This window comes from Argentina silus, assembly GCF_951799395.1.
Source record: "Argentina silus genome assembly, chromosome: 3".
Taxonomy (NCBI): domain Eukaryota; kingdom Metazoa; phylum Chordata; class Actinopteri; order Argentiniformes; family Argentinidae; genus Argentina; species Argentina silus.
In genome coordinates this window covers 17,890,873-17,904,810 of record NC_139657.1, presented here as the reverse complement: position 1 = coordinate 17,904,810, position 13,938 = coordinate 17,890,873, and the positions used below count along the sequence as shown (strand labels likewise).

Here is a 13,938-nt window from a genome sequence, read left to right as displayed (position 1 = left end):
ACTTTCTCTGACAACTTGCAGGCCTGCACCACCATCAATGTAGCTTTTGTAAAGTCTATGATGAATCAAGGAATAAATGCATAGAGGAGGGAAACTTTATTGATCTTTATTATGTCACTCAAACAAAAAAAGACCATGCATCACAATTGTTTAACATTAAACAGAAGATATCACAGACACTGACTAGCCATACAGGCACTACAACACAGGCAGCTCTATGTGGCCCATAACCTTTCATCCACATATCGTGCCACATTCCGTGCCTTTCATCCACACATCGTGCCTGTACTTTATTTATGATTCAACTCTGCACAATCCACCATACAAGTGAGCCATTTATAGTTGAGAAATACAATAATTTCAAGCTTATCTGACTGGAATGAAATGTAAAATAAAACTTTGGTCCAATACACATGCCACATTCGACAATGTCATGCCTTCACTTTTGTTCCACTTACTTATCAGTCTCTATATGCTATCTGTAGGAAAACCTTCACCCTCACACTATATGGTGTGATCTTCTCAGCTCAATGGATTTCAGTAATCAATGTAGTAACTGTACTCTCCTAATGACTAGTCAAATAGACATTTCCTATGAAAGTAGTATGTTGACTAAAGAAAGTACATCTGTACTCCATCTGTATTTTTCTTTGCATACCATTGGTTATGGGTGTTTCACTACAAATTGAGTAGAGAGACAGCTTGCCATGCCTCTTGCTCTTTACTCATATATATACAAATAACATAAAAGGTCAATTAATGTACAGTTTAAGAGTCCTCAGCACTCCTGGACCTTTAGCCTCACAGACACGTTGTAAGGTTTAGGTGCCTGGGTGACACCAAACATGGGAGTGTAATCAGGTTCCCCTGCGTCCTCAGGCCAGACACACTGGAGGGGTCGCAGCAGAGTAACCCAGTTGAGGTTGCACAAAGACCAAAGTTCTCTCCGGGGAAAATTTGGACAAGGAATTAACAGTTGACAGCAGGGTGAATCTATTCGCCACTAGCTTAAACAGATTTTTAGAGTTCCTACAAGGGTAAGACCCTATAGGCTGAACATCATACCCGTTAGAAGAGGGCTAGTCCAGGGCTCCTGTACAGGGCCATTTTTGCCGGGAGACACCCTCCAGAACCATGTCAATCTCCTGCTGGCACCTCTCTGGGGACAAAGACAAAAGAAGGAACAGTTGCTGAGTAACGCTGAATTAGGATTCCTTAGCCCTTTCCCTAATGTGTGCAATTATTCACTACCCCTCATGGATTTGGTGGTGTAAGCATACAGCAGGAACTTTCCACAACATTTCTAACATTAGTTTATTCTTTTTGAATTCATGAGCAGTGTTGGGGTAACAAGGTAACAACGCATTACAGTAATATATTACTTTTATGAGTTACGGAGTAATATAACAAGTTACTGTGTTCAATTATTGCAATATTATTACAGTTACTTTTCAGTAACTGTAACTTTCACTTTCAGAATCATATTTCTACCGGCGTGTCATATATATATTTTTAGGCTTAGGGTTAGGGTTAGGGTCCTGCTAAGGGAATTCATGCTGTAACTTCTTTCCTATTGTTGTGAAGCCAAAAATCTAAGAAAGATGGCAGTCGTGTTGTCATAATACATTGGACACATGTACTCTAAGTCAAACAAATTCAATCAAACATTGGCGAAAATGCAGTAGATTTCTGCAGTAGAACTGCAGTAGATTTCCAAATATTGGGATGGGTTGGGGACCAGGGAGAAGTTTTTGGCCCTGCAAGCCCTGAGGAGGTAGAAGGGGAGGCAGATGGCGAGCCACAGCAGGATTACAGATTACAGCATGATGACTGTTGTCCCACTGCACTCTGCTCCCAGATACAGCATAACCACAACACGGCAGATTGTCATGTGACCTCCACCCAGGAGGGTTCATTGGTAGTGACCATGTCATTGCTCAGCTCCATTGATAGTACAGTATTGTGTCCTCTCTCTCCATAAAATTGGAAAGCCTGGTTATATATAACGATGCACTTAGTAGCCTACTAATATTACCCCACATTAACCACTATACTGTCTATTCATTGACATACACATACTTTTAGCAAGCTGAAGCAAGCACTCACATTTTCTTCAGAATAGTCGTTTTCTAGTTACAGTGATGGCCTTGTCCAGTAATATTCTTTCAGTCTGATACTCATTACTTGTTGCTACACCTATATACTCCGTATTATGCGCATGATAGGTTGTTAAGTCCTATGAGACTGGGAAAATTGATTTTAGCTATTACTTAACAATTCTGACATCGAGAAGAACAAGTAAGGTAAAGTAATTCCCCATGCTTTAAACTTCGCCCATAGCGATGTTAATCTGTTGTTGGCACCGCATCTTTTTCTCACATTTTAAACTCCTGCTTGAACTGTACTCCAGTGATTTTACTGTAAAGTCCTTCCTATCATTCAATACAGTGTCTGGATATCACATTTGTACTTATTATCGACATTATCATTATTTAAATATCAACCAAACTGATACGAATGTATAAAGCATAGGTTGCTAGTCTAGATTAATTGTTTGTGAGCTGTGTGAAAGGTGCTGTAGAGATAAGGAACAACTGCAGAACAAACATTTATACTTACTTTTATTAAGAATTCAGCAAGCCAAACATTCCACATAATTTGTGTTAAACTAATATTTGCTAACTAACAATGAGAAACCATTTAAGATTTGAATATGCTCAATTTTACATCAAGCTCAGGAGCCATTACAATAATCAACAAAGGTAATCTAAACCAGTCCAATAACATTTGAACAAAGTATGTTATGCTCTTAAATGGTAATGAATGTAAGGAAGAAGACAGTAATATTTACTTGGAATCAACCAATGTTTCGGCACACAGTGCCCGATGTAGGCCTAAGTGTTACATCAATCTTAATCAAGGTTGTACAAAGTAAAACTGACAACAATAATTATTTGTGTAAAACACAATAGCAAGTACAATAGATTTACGTACAACAATCATACAGGGTTTAACTATATCACATAGATATCATATTAGACCACACCTGACCTCTTCCCCCTCACTGGGTACCCCTCAGCCTTACACCTAGTCTATAGGGCTTGGGGGACAGAGTCACTCCAAACACAGGGGTGTAGTCAGGTTCCCCTGCGTCCTCAGGCCAGACAAACTGGAAGCGTCGCAGCAGAGTTACCATAATCAGGAAAAGCTCCATGCGAGCTAGTCCTTCTCCAAGACACATACGAGGCCCTGAAACAACAACAACAACAACAAAAAACTCAATCAGCCATCATCAACATTTATCTATAGTGATGTACTTTGTTTCACATTATATACCTGCAGAGAATGGCATGAAGGCCTCAGGCTTCTCAAACTCTCCCTGCTCATTCAGGAAGTTGGAAGGGTTGAACTCATGGGGAAACTTCCACTGACCCTTCTCGTACAGCACAGAGGAGAGGTTGGGAATGATGAGGGTGCCCTGGATAGAGAAATGAACATAAAGAGATAAGATGGATAGCAAGGTGGATTTGTAGAAAAAGAGAGAAGATGAGGGGTATAGAGGGAGATATGTATACAGTGTACAGATAAGACTAATGATTAAGCATCACTGATATATTTATCCATAATTCTTCTTACCTTTGGGATGCTGTAGCCCATCAACTGAGTGTCTTTAGTGGTGCAGTGGAACACACTGAGGGGGACAGTACTAGCAATACGCTGGGACTCGTGGGTCACGGCCTGCATGTAGGGCATCCTGTGTCTGTCCTCAAACGAAGCATGATCTTTCCCTTCCAGAACCAAGTCAATCTCCTGCTGACACCTCTCTGAGAGGAATAAAGGCAATGGACGTTTTAGGAAACAATTTAGCTGTTTTAAATCTGTTTAGTACAAATGCTATAATCACATTGCATTTCTATATATTCTCAAATGTTGTTACATTATAATAATTATAGTGGAGTGACACATTATTCCGAGAGGGGAAATCTATAGATCTACAGAATACAGCCATTAAATGAATTTGAAGGCATATAGTAAGTAGATAAAGTGTAAAAGACAGACCCTGAATCTCTGGATGGGTCATGAGGTAAAGGAAGGCAGTGAGCAGTGTGTTTGAGGTGGTGTCTGTTCCTGCAAAGTGCAGGTCCAGAACATACATGATGAGCTGGGCCTCTGCAAAAGACGATCCATCGTCTCCTCTCTAAAAGGGAGAGCACAGCAGTGTTAGTGTTGATTCAATGTTTAGTCTTTGTCTTCTGCCAATCACCCTATCTGTCACTCCTTCTACCCATCTATTGAGGCTAAGATTGTTTGTTAACACAGTAGTATCATTGAAATGCTACTGTTGTGATATGGGTCATTCAATCAGTATATTGTTTGCAATGAAAAGTAGAACAATGGGGAATCTTTAAAACATTTTTAAAAAGGTAGATGGCAAAAAGAGAAGAAGAACGCATCATATATTGTATATTGACTGATGTTGTGGTCTCACATTAAAGAGTATAAAAATCACATACAACCAAATAATAGACACTACATATACACACACTTTATCTAGTTCATCCAGGTAACAGTCAATGAAGTCCCTGGGTTCTCCAGGAACTCTGGTCTTCTTATGCTCAGTGACCAAGCCAGACGACAAACTTTGGGCTATTTTTGCGTTTTTAAATGCCTTCTGGAAGGGCAAGGGCAGGTGTCTCAGCAAAGGCAGGGTGTCATAAAGCTGTGGACAGAGTCAAAGTGAAGAGTCAGACCTAAACTGTCACCACCAAAGATCTACAATACCTGCTGCAGTGCTTCCTGTATGTGGTTTTCACACCTGTTCAACATAGTGTAATTAACAGGAAGTGACAAATAGTACTTGGCAATGTGTAATTTCATTGCACTAGAAATGCAACTAGTATGCTTTATATCATATAAGTACTCTTATTCTTTTGTCACAGTTACAAAAAAGCTGTGAATATTTTGGTGTCATACCATAGCCCAGGGTCCATTGGTGATCTTTGCGTTCTCAGTGTACAGTTTCACAAAGACCGTGAGAAACTCATCATCATAGTTGTAGCGGGACCCAAAGAGGACCTGGCAGATGATATTGGAGGCAGCATTATGGAAAAGAGTCTGGGGGTTCATGGATTTCCCTGTGGGCAAATAACCAAAGTATACAGTTGAGATATGTTTATGTACTGTACAGTACAGTATGTAGAAGTAGTTTTACTCCAGGGAAGGGAGATAATTGAACATATGATGACATTAGTTGAATACGTGATATATTCAATATATAAGACTTCGGTAATTTAAAATGGTCCAGTTCCGTACCCACGCTTTTTTCCAGGGGTGCCATGATGTGAACTATCTCCCCCAGGATCCTCTCCTCCATGGACTGCTTTCCTAGACCGAAGTTCCTCAAGGTCATGAGGGCAAAACGCCGATGCTCTCTCCAGCTGGAGCCATAGTCCACCAGAATGACACCTGGAATGGTTTCGTAAAATCAGTCTAAAAACTTAGTATGCTACTTGGTGCAGTAGTTCAAGCTGTGCCAACCAAATGATAGTGATGCCTTTGATTAATAGAAGAAAACAAACCCTACTGGGACTCAAGTGACAGGGAGAAGTTGAGGAATTTAGCTCTTCATAGTTAGTCATAAAGAAAACAAAGAAAACTTTTTTTTTATATTCTGACTGACATTGATAATAAAGCAATGCAGCCTTAAGGATGTTCATTCTACAGGTATTACCTTTTCCCTCTGTGATGTGACTGACCATAAGGTCTTGGGGTCGTCCTGCAAAGTCCACAGCCTTGGTCACCATCGCCTCCTTCATGGCTTCGATCCCATTGATAACCACAGTTGGTCTTGCCCCCAGATAGAGACTGTAAACGTTCCCATAACGCTCTGCAAACTATAGAGAGGAAGAGATATGTTATCAAGTGCTTATCAAACATAATAAAAATGATTACCATCTACGTTCAGTTTTTCATATGACTAGCGGGACGGTCAAAAATAATTGGATCTGATTGCTTTAACTCAATGTTGTCAGGCTACCTACAGGCCGTGGTTAAAACATTTGCAGAAAGAAATGCAAGGCGATCAGTGATCAGTTAGGCTAGGCCTACCTATAGGCAAATAACCTCGTTGAAACCAGGCTTTCAACGGGATTTGGAGGTATGGCTACGCGAGACTAATAGGCAAGACAGGAGGACTACACCAGGAGACCAGGAATAGGGTGGGAATAGGCTTTACAAAATTTAAAATGCTGTCCGGTGCTGAAATTGCAACATGTATGCGGCTGTCTATCGAAGCTATATCAGATTCTGTGGTGCGGGTAGGGCTTGGAGAGTTGATTATTGTTTAAAAGCTACACACCCTCAAATGTACCAAGGTACCTATATCATTAATTCAAAGTGTTCAGGTAATGTGCGTCAGGTTGTGGGACATTTCAAGCTTGAGTTTGAGGGTCTGTAGCTTCATGTTTGTAGACTACAGGAGTGATTATTTGATTCGTGTGGATGTATGATGATGATTGACCTTGTTTTATTAAATAGCATTATTTGAAATCAGCCCACAGATTTGGGTGAGTTGGCAGTCATGGTGCCCAAGTTGCTTCACCTGTTTATTTAAGAGGCAAATCTGGGATTCAATAACAACGTTTTACTTTTTTTGGTAAATAGCTGAGGATGAGGCTGGGGAAATATTACCACTCTCAAATTCAGGCGGAGCTATGGATGCCATGACTGATCATGAAAATTATAGTCTTAACCATGTTTTGAAGCTAAATCAAGTCACAAACACTTAAAAAAGGGGTTAGGGTTAAAAGAAGAAAAGAAACTGCGCAAGAAGAGAAGATTCTAAAGTAGCCCCTTTGCTGCTCACGGGCAGCGGTTTAAAAGGGGTTGTAGGCTACTCTCCTCTTGCCTGGGGCATTATAATAGATGCTAGAGTTAGTCTTGCATATGTTAACTGCACACAACACAATTTTCTAAAGAGGAGTTATTACGCAATCACAACCCCACTTCCTACAGAGAGGGAGTTGTTACGTGAACAAAGGTTGGTTCCATGAATAGATAATAGTCTACTTATATTTGCTACAAAAGGTATGTAATGGACTTACACTTACTGTACAATAAGCACATTTTCTATCACGTTTACTGAGACGTTGAGATGCACTTAATTTACAAGAGTTCTACCTTCTCAAAATCTTTCATTGGATTCTCCAAGCTCAGATTCAGCAGATTCCCAAATATTGGCAAGAGTTGCGGACCAGGAGGAAAGTTATTGGGTCTACTAATCCTCAGGAGTAAGAAAAGGAGGCAGACGCCGAACCCCAGCAGAACCAGTGTTTCCAGCATGATCACTCTTATTCCATTGAACACTAGACTTAGTCCGGACTGCTTTCTATATAAACACCGCGTACAGTACGCGCGCGCATACACACACGCGCTCGGCGCACTAGTTTACATCAAAAGAAAAATCTGTTTTGCGTCTTTACATAAATCATTTTCAACGTGTCTATGGAATTTGTCTTCCGTTGACTGACCAATAAGCCTACTGTAGTGCCAATGTATTCTTATACTTGACTTATAAACAGAGAGTAACCAACTTGGAAATGCATTACGTTACAATTGCTGAATTGCTGAATATTGGTTATGAAACTCTTTTATGAAATTATCATAATAAATTGTTCCTCTTGCCTTGATAGAACTTTAACTTCTCATATTGAGTATGTTCGATCACTTATTAAAGCCGATAGACTTGTTTGACTGTGAAACATACGCGCTGCATTCGGATTGTCTAGAATCCTTTCTTTCCTTGTAACTTTTCCTTGAACTCGCTAGCAAAAGTCTATGAGGGAAGTCAAGAAAAAGTAACAAGGAAAGGAAAAAGGTTGAATTTTTTGTACAATCCGAACGCAGCCTTGATCTGATCGCTAAGGGCATGTAGAGAACAATACATGAAATTGAAATAGAGCTATAATGAAACCTTTCTAGTTTTTCACCCATAAATTATTTTAAATAGTATCTATATTGTTAATCTCATTGCCTCGTGTAGTAGCATTGACCATCATTATCAAACAAATCTTGCAATTTCACAGTTTACGTTTTTCAAGATACCCCACCTTTTGCCGACGGCCCTTTGCTAAACAAACCATCCCAGCATACCTCGCGTGTCCAACGGCTTCTGACCGTATGCTCATTGAAGTATTCTGCGGGCCTGTTTTGGATTATTAGGTCAAGAGTCTGGATCGGACCGTACCGGACTCCCCCACAATTAACCCCCCAAACCGTTAGCATACACCCCACTCCTTTCGCTTGCACGGCGTGGGTCGTAGGGGAGCTTGCTGTGAAGCTAGCTAGTGAGCTCTAGACTGACTGGGGAGGCTGTGACGGGCAGCTACGGATCCGAACAAGACCTTCTAATCTGATGGAGCTGGAGTCGGGTAGAACCGAACTTGGAGCTGTGGGAGAGTCGCTTCAGCCTCAAACCCCAAGCCGACACGAAAAGAGTCTAGGATTGCTTACAACCAAATTTGTAACTTTGCTACAAGAGGCCAAGGATGGGGTTCTAGATCTCAAAGCAGTAAGCATGCTTCACTCTTTGTTGTTGGCACGCGGATGTCAATTTCTAGCTTGCCTGCTAGCTCGCTTGCTACAGTAGCTGGATATGAGGCTAGCATTTTAATGCAAAGTATCCTCGATAAACCTTTGCTAACTAACGTAAGCTCAGGCGAATGTGTTAGTCGTCTTGCTGTCTCCTAGTTATGCCATACAATGTCATTGGTGATTAGCTTTAACTGTTAACTTGTCCGGCTACTGAACTTGGGAAAAGTTGATAAACTTTATTCTGCCCCCTGCAGACTCGGTGTAAAAGCGTGTCAACGTTTGGGTCACCTCTGGACCCACCAGGTTGTCTTTGTAAAAGAGAATATGACTTGCCGTCCTGGCTAGATAAAGGACTTGATTATAGACAAATTATGTAATCCAGGTGTAGCATGCAGGCATACCTAACTGGTCCTGAGCCTGGTCAACCAGGCTTGTCGAGGAAGGTGCCATGTTCGACTTTACAACAGGTTGAATTGAATGTATTATTGTATGTACAGCAGGAATTAGCCTTGACTAGAGTGAGGCTGTCAAGTAGAATAGGTAGTAAAGTCAGCTTCTATTCACTACATTTTTATTTTCAACATTGAGAACAATTAATTTCACTGGATATCAGTTTGACAGCTGGCAAAATAATGGAACCCATGATTACCCTGGTTCCAGAGTGAAATTTCCTGACAGATTGCCCTTTTGGCTCTGGCCAGTACTGGCTTTCTGTTGTCTATTGTGCACTGTAGTACAGTGTGTACACACACACACACACACACACACATTGCTATAGCTTCTATATCACTAGAATGTATTTCTCTATGTTCTCATGCCAGGTATCACAGACTTTAGTGACTAGCGGGAACTTTTTGATGTTGGCTTGAAGAGAAATGTAAAAAAAAAAAAAAGTGTGCTGCCATCCTGAGATACTTATGTTGGCAATGCTCTTGGTATTCATCAGGTCCATGGTGTGGTTTTGTCTCGTCTGGGTGTGACTGACCACCACTAAAGCCACCCTTTAACATAGCAGTGCCAGGAGCAATATAGGATTCAGAGGATGCACACACAGTTATCAGCCCTAGCCATATGTCTATCACTTATCAAAGAGCTTGTTGAATGTGAGCTTGAAAAGGCACTCAGAACTTCAAATGAATTTGTCTTGAACAGCTAACCTCCCTTGAGACTCAATAGACGGTATGTGTGTGACCCCAGAGACCTAAACAAGGAGATCCTAAATAATAATGTACGATTCGGCTACATACCATCATGGTAGCCAATTTAGTAATACCCCACAAGCTGCGCTTTAAGAATACACACAGTGATTAACCTTTCTCGTCCACAGGCCGCAGATACCTTAGCAGTCCGACAGAAGAGGCGCATCTATGACATCACTAACGTGCTTGAGGGCATCGGACTGATTGAGAAGAAGTCCAAGAACAGTATTCAGTGGAAGTGAGTGAATGCAATTAGGATCTCTGCTAAGTTGCTGCCCTGGTACCCTTTAGCCACGTTCTAATGCAGTTTTTACTCAGTCAGTCATGTAAAGGAGGACTCAGGCTCTCTCAGAGTCTGATAAAGCATGGGCAGATGCTTGATTTTCATCATGTCAATGTATTTGCATCTTTCTCTTCAAATAAACCAGATATGAATGAAGAACTAATGAGAGTTGTCAATGTTTTCTCCACTACCTTGCCCTTCTCTGTCCCCTGACCAATGCTTGTTGTCTCTTTTCTTGTGTCTCCTGTCCCAAGGGGGGTTGGTCCTGGGTGTAACACGCGGGAGATAGCAGACAAACTCATCGATCTGAAGGCAGAGCTGGATGATCTGGACAGGCGAGAGAATGAGTTGGATCAGCAGAGGGATTGGGTCCAGCAGAGCATCAAGAATGTGACGGATGACTCACATAATAGCCCATATCCTTTTCTACATCCCCTCTTTCCATCTTAGTTGTCAATAAGCTTAACAGATATTATATGCTTGTCAATGGACTGGGTTAGGCTGTATCCCCCCAAAATACTTTGTCTGGTTTTACCTCAGTGCTTAACTATTGATTCATGTTGCCGTAGATAAACGTTTGACCCTTAACACAGGCACACTCTGGCTTTTGTAAAACATGAAGACCTCTGTGGTGCATTCAAAGGTTGGCTTTTCTGTCATATGTTTCATGTCTTTCTTTCCCCCTCTGCTCTTCCCCCTCCTTCTCTCTTTCTCTTCCTCTTCCTCTCACTCACTCCCTCTCTATTTGGCCTCCACAGGTGACACTCTCCTAGCGATCCGCGCTCCCACAGGAACACAGCTGGAGGTGCCCATACCTGAGTCTGTAAGTGCCTGTCCTGTACAACCTCAGTACTCTGCCATAACTCTCTCACTGTCTACAGACTCTATGTGCTATTTCCTAGCATCTCTGACTATCTGGGCTACCATTTGCAGGTGCTTAATGGACAGAAGAAGTATCAGATCCGTCTCAAGAGCTCAGCAGGACCCATCGAGGTTCTCCTGGTGAACAAGGACCCGTCCAGCCCTTCTCCAGTGGTACTGCCCGTCCCTCCACCAGAGGATATGCTCCAGAGCCTGCCAACGACTGCTGCTGCTGCTGTCGCCCCTAAACCTGCGCCCACGCCCTCACAGCCCAGCGAGCTTCTGGCTCCTTCTTCCAACCCCAGTCCAGCCACTCTCTCACCTGCCTGTATAGCTGCTACCAACCAGGCAGTTACCACCACAGGTAGGATTTGGCCTAAAGCTGTGTGCACTGTTATGGCACTAATATAGCCATTGATTGTGTGTGATTTAGCATTGAATGTGTGTGGGTGTTTGTTTGTTTGTTCTCATGGTTGGTCTACCTCTTCATGACTTCTGAGATATTTGCATACATAATGTCATCCTCATTTAATTCTCCTTACTTCAACAGAAGTGACTAGCAACAACACCAGCACACTGACCGCAACCACAGACACAGCTGCCCAACTGACGCCCCTATTGGACACCCAGCTACTCCAGTCCTCTGCCTCATTGGATGGCTCCTCCTCTGCACTCTTTGAACCAATCAAGTCTGACCCTTCTGAATGTGAGTAACCTGCAGTTTACCCTGGATCATTGTGCTTCTCTAGCATGCTTCAGAGCCATGCTACTGAACTACTGAGTACACATTGGGCAGTTTTGAATATCTGATTAATAATGTTTTTCCCTCTTCTGCTTCCAGTGCTGGATTTTCCCAAAGAACTATCTGACATGTTTGACCCAACTAAAGGTAAATACCAGTTTAATATAAAGTCCATGAAAGAGAAGTAAACACATTGGATATCAATTACATAGACAAAATACAACTTATGTAAAGTTTTGAACTTTATGAACAATTACTTAAACAAATTCTAGAATACACATTTTTGAAAAGTATAGTAAAGGTCTTCTTTAATTCTAACCAATCATCCTCTCTCCCTCTCTGAGCAGAGAGTGCAGACCTGTTGGAGGAGTTGATGTCCTCAGAGGGTAAGTTTACATATATACAGGTCTGCTGATGTCAATTTGTGGATGATCAAAAAGATACTTAGCAAGTCACAAGCCAGTGAGGAGTGTTTTTCTAATGTCTTTCTATTGTCCTCTCTTTTTCTTTCTCTTTTTCATCTCCAGTGTTCTCTCCACTCCTTCGTCTTTCTCCACCACCGGGCGACCACGACTACATCTATAACCTAGATGAAACTGAAGGTCTGTGTGACCTCTTCGATGTCCCCATCATCAACCTTTGTCCTCTGAACTGAGTTTTGGCAATAGTGTGTATAGCAATGTAAGGAAATATGAGAACAAACCATTTTTACCATTTTCTATGGAAAAAAAAAAGAAAGAAATTAGTGATTCTATTTTTGGATCCCTGTGTATTATAAGCTGATTTTCTGTGTCAACAATTGAGTGTTTTGATGTTGGTATTTCCCCCCTTCTCACTGAAGTTTTTACCCAAATCTCTCCACGGAACATTGGCAGCAAATGGTTCAAGTGGCTCTAAGGTAGATACAAAGGGGGTTATAATCTCTCAGGTGAAATGCCTCTTTTTCATGCTGATCTATTCCCTCCATGTTTGAAGTATTACAAACGTGTAAAAAAAACAAAAAAAAAACAGTCATCACACTCTGATACTCAACACACACTGATTGTCAGCAGATTCAGGCAGCTGCACCCACACCCAGACAGTTTTGTGCACAAACACAGCTGATCAAATATGCACTGTCATTCTGTATATAGAGAATATATATTTTGTACCAGCATTCGTGGAGTTGCTACAGTATGTAGATGTGTAATGATGAACAACATTTGTAATACAGCAAGATGGCAATAGAGAACCAGGGTGTCATGCCGCAAATACATGATAACAGAAAATATTGAAGTGCTCAGAATCAAATGTAATTATCAATATATCACCTGCTATTCATTTATCATAATTAACTATGGTCCGGTCCTGCTTTGCCTTTTTGATTTGTTTATTGAGGTAATCAAATTTTCTGTGCATAATTCTTTCTTTCCCTTTTCGCTCACTTTACAAAAAATGTCTGTGGCACTCTTGGTTTGTCTTGCAATTATTGTGTATATGAATATTATTTTGTTCATCCTATGTATGAGTGTAAGGTATGTTTCATGTATTTTTATAGATACCATAATCAGTTGCTATGAAGTATGCTGGTGCTTTGAATGCTGGTCTCTAGTCTGTATATGTCGCTCTGATCTGTGTTCAATAGCAAAGGTCCCACATATGCTTTCTCCATTACTATGAAAGTACCAATGTTGATGTTCTTTCTGCACGAGAGAATCTTGTTTTGTGTCATCCTTTTGTTTATCCTTGTTTGCATTTGTTCCCAGATGCGTTGTATCCCTTGTATAGAATAGCATTTATTTTTTTTATATCTGTTAGATATATTACTAATTTTGGATTTAGGTATATGAAAATATATTCACAAAACGGTCAGCTGTATCAACTGTTCTCACATCATTGCACTTTACACCGGTCCAGCCAGTTTGGAAAGTAGCATACATACCCGACCTGGGTCCAAATAGTATTTGAAAAACTTTGAGCGTTTGCTTGAGACTGCCTGAAGTGCCAGATATTATTTTAAATACTATTTGTACCCAGGCCTGATACATACCATCCATCTAGGTTGGTGTTGTCAGTTCACTGAAGCCTTCAATACCCAGGGAAATCAATTTGAGTCTGCTTACATACATATACATTGGGGAGTGTTTTCCCGGACACAGATGACTTAACTCTAGTTATATCACATATGAAAGAAATAAAGAGACATTTTTGTATTATTTGCATACTGCGTGTTCTGTGTCATTTCCATTCACTGTTAGTGGATAAGGAAACCCCATAAAATA

The 13,938-nt window shown here is 41.1% G+C and overlaps 2 protein-coding genes across 3 annotated transcripts; one reads left to right on the top strand and one right to left on the bottom strand.

Annotated features, from left to right (window-relative positions):
- Positions 1-2,683: 2,683 nt before the first annotated feature.
- Positions 2,684-7,341, bottom strand: LOC310802561 (cytochrome P450 2F2-like; the record flags this gene model as incomplete). The annotated part of the gene is made up of 9 exons (XM_083667001.1): positions 2,684-3,249; positions 3,337-3,478; positions 3,637-3,824; positions 4,060-4,198; positions 4,547-4,720; positions 4,975-5,135; positions 5,314-5,466; positions 5,732-5,894; positions 7,180-7,341. The coding sequence occupies 9 exons, from the start codon at positions 7,339-7,341 to the stop codon at positions 3,062-3,064; spliced, it is 1,470 nt and encodes a 489-aa protein (XP_083523127.1). The 3' UTR covers positions 2,684-3,061.
- An 833-nt stretch (positions 7,342-8,174) lies between these two features.
- Positions 8,175-13,878, top strand: e2f4 (E2F transcription factor 4). 2 transcript variants are annotated; one of them, XM_083666295.1, is made up of 10 exons: positions 8,175-8,569; positions 9,920-10,029; positions 10,329-10,490; positions 10,674-10,717; positions 10,833-10,897; positions 11,008-11,299; positions 11,486-11,641; positions 11,777-11,824; positions 12,025-12,063; positions 12,205-13,878. In XM_083666295.1, the coding sequence occupies exons 1-10, from the start codon at positions 8,414-8,416 to the stop codon at positions 12,330-12,332; spliced, it is 1,200 nt and encodes a 399-aa protein (XP_083522421.1). In that variant the 5' UTR covers positions 8,175-8,413; the 3' UTR covers positions 12,333-13,878. The 2 variants fall into 2 exon arrangements, with proteins under 2 accessions (XP_083522421.1, XP_083522420.1); XM_083666294.1 differs by having other exon boundaries at positions 11,777-11,834; positions 12,029-12,063.
- Positions 13,879-13,938: the final 60 nt, after the last annotated feature.

Coding starts and splice junctions, on each gene's coding strand:
- e2f4 (XM_083666294.1), top strand. CDS start 8,414: ATGGAGCTGGAGTCGGGTAGAACCGAACTTGGAGCTGTGGGAGAGTCG. Junction 10,030..10,328: donor AAGAACAGTATTCAGTGGAA/GTGAGTGAATGC, acceptor TCCTGTCCCAAG/GGGGGTTGGTCCTGGGTGTA. Junction 12,064..12,204: donor GGAGTTGATGTCCTCAGAGG/GTAAGTTTACAT, acceptor TTTCATCTCCAG/TGTTCTCTCCACTCCTTCGT.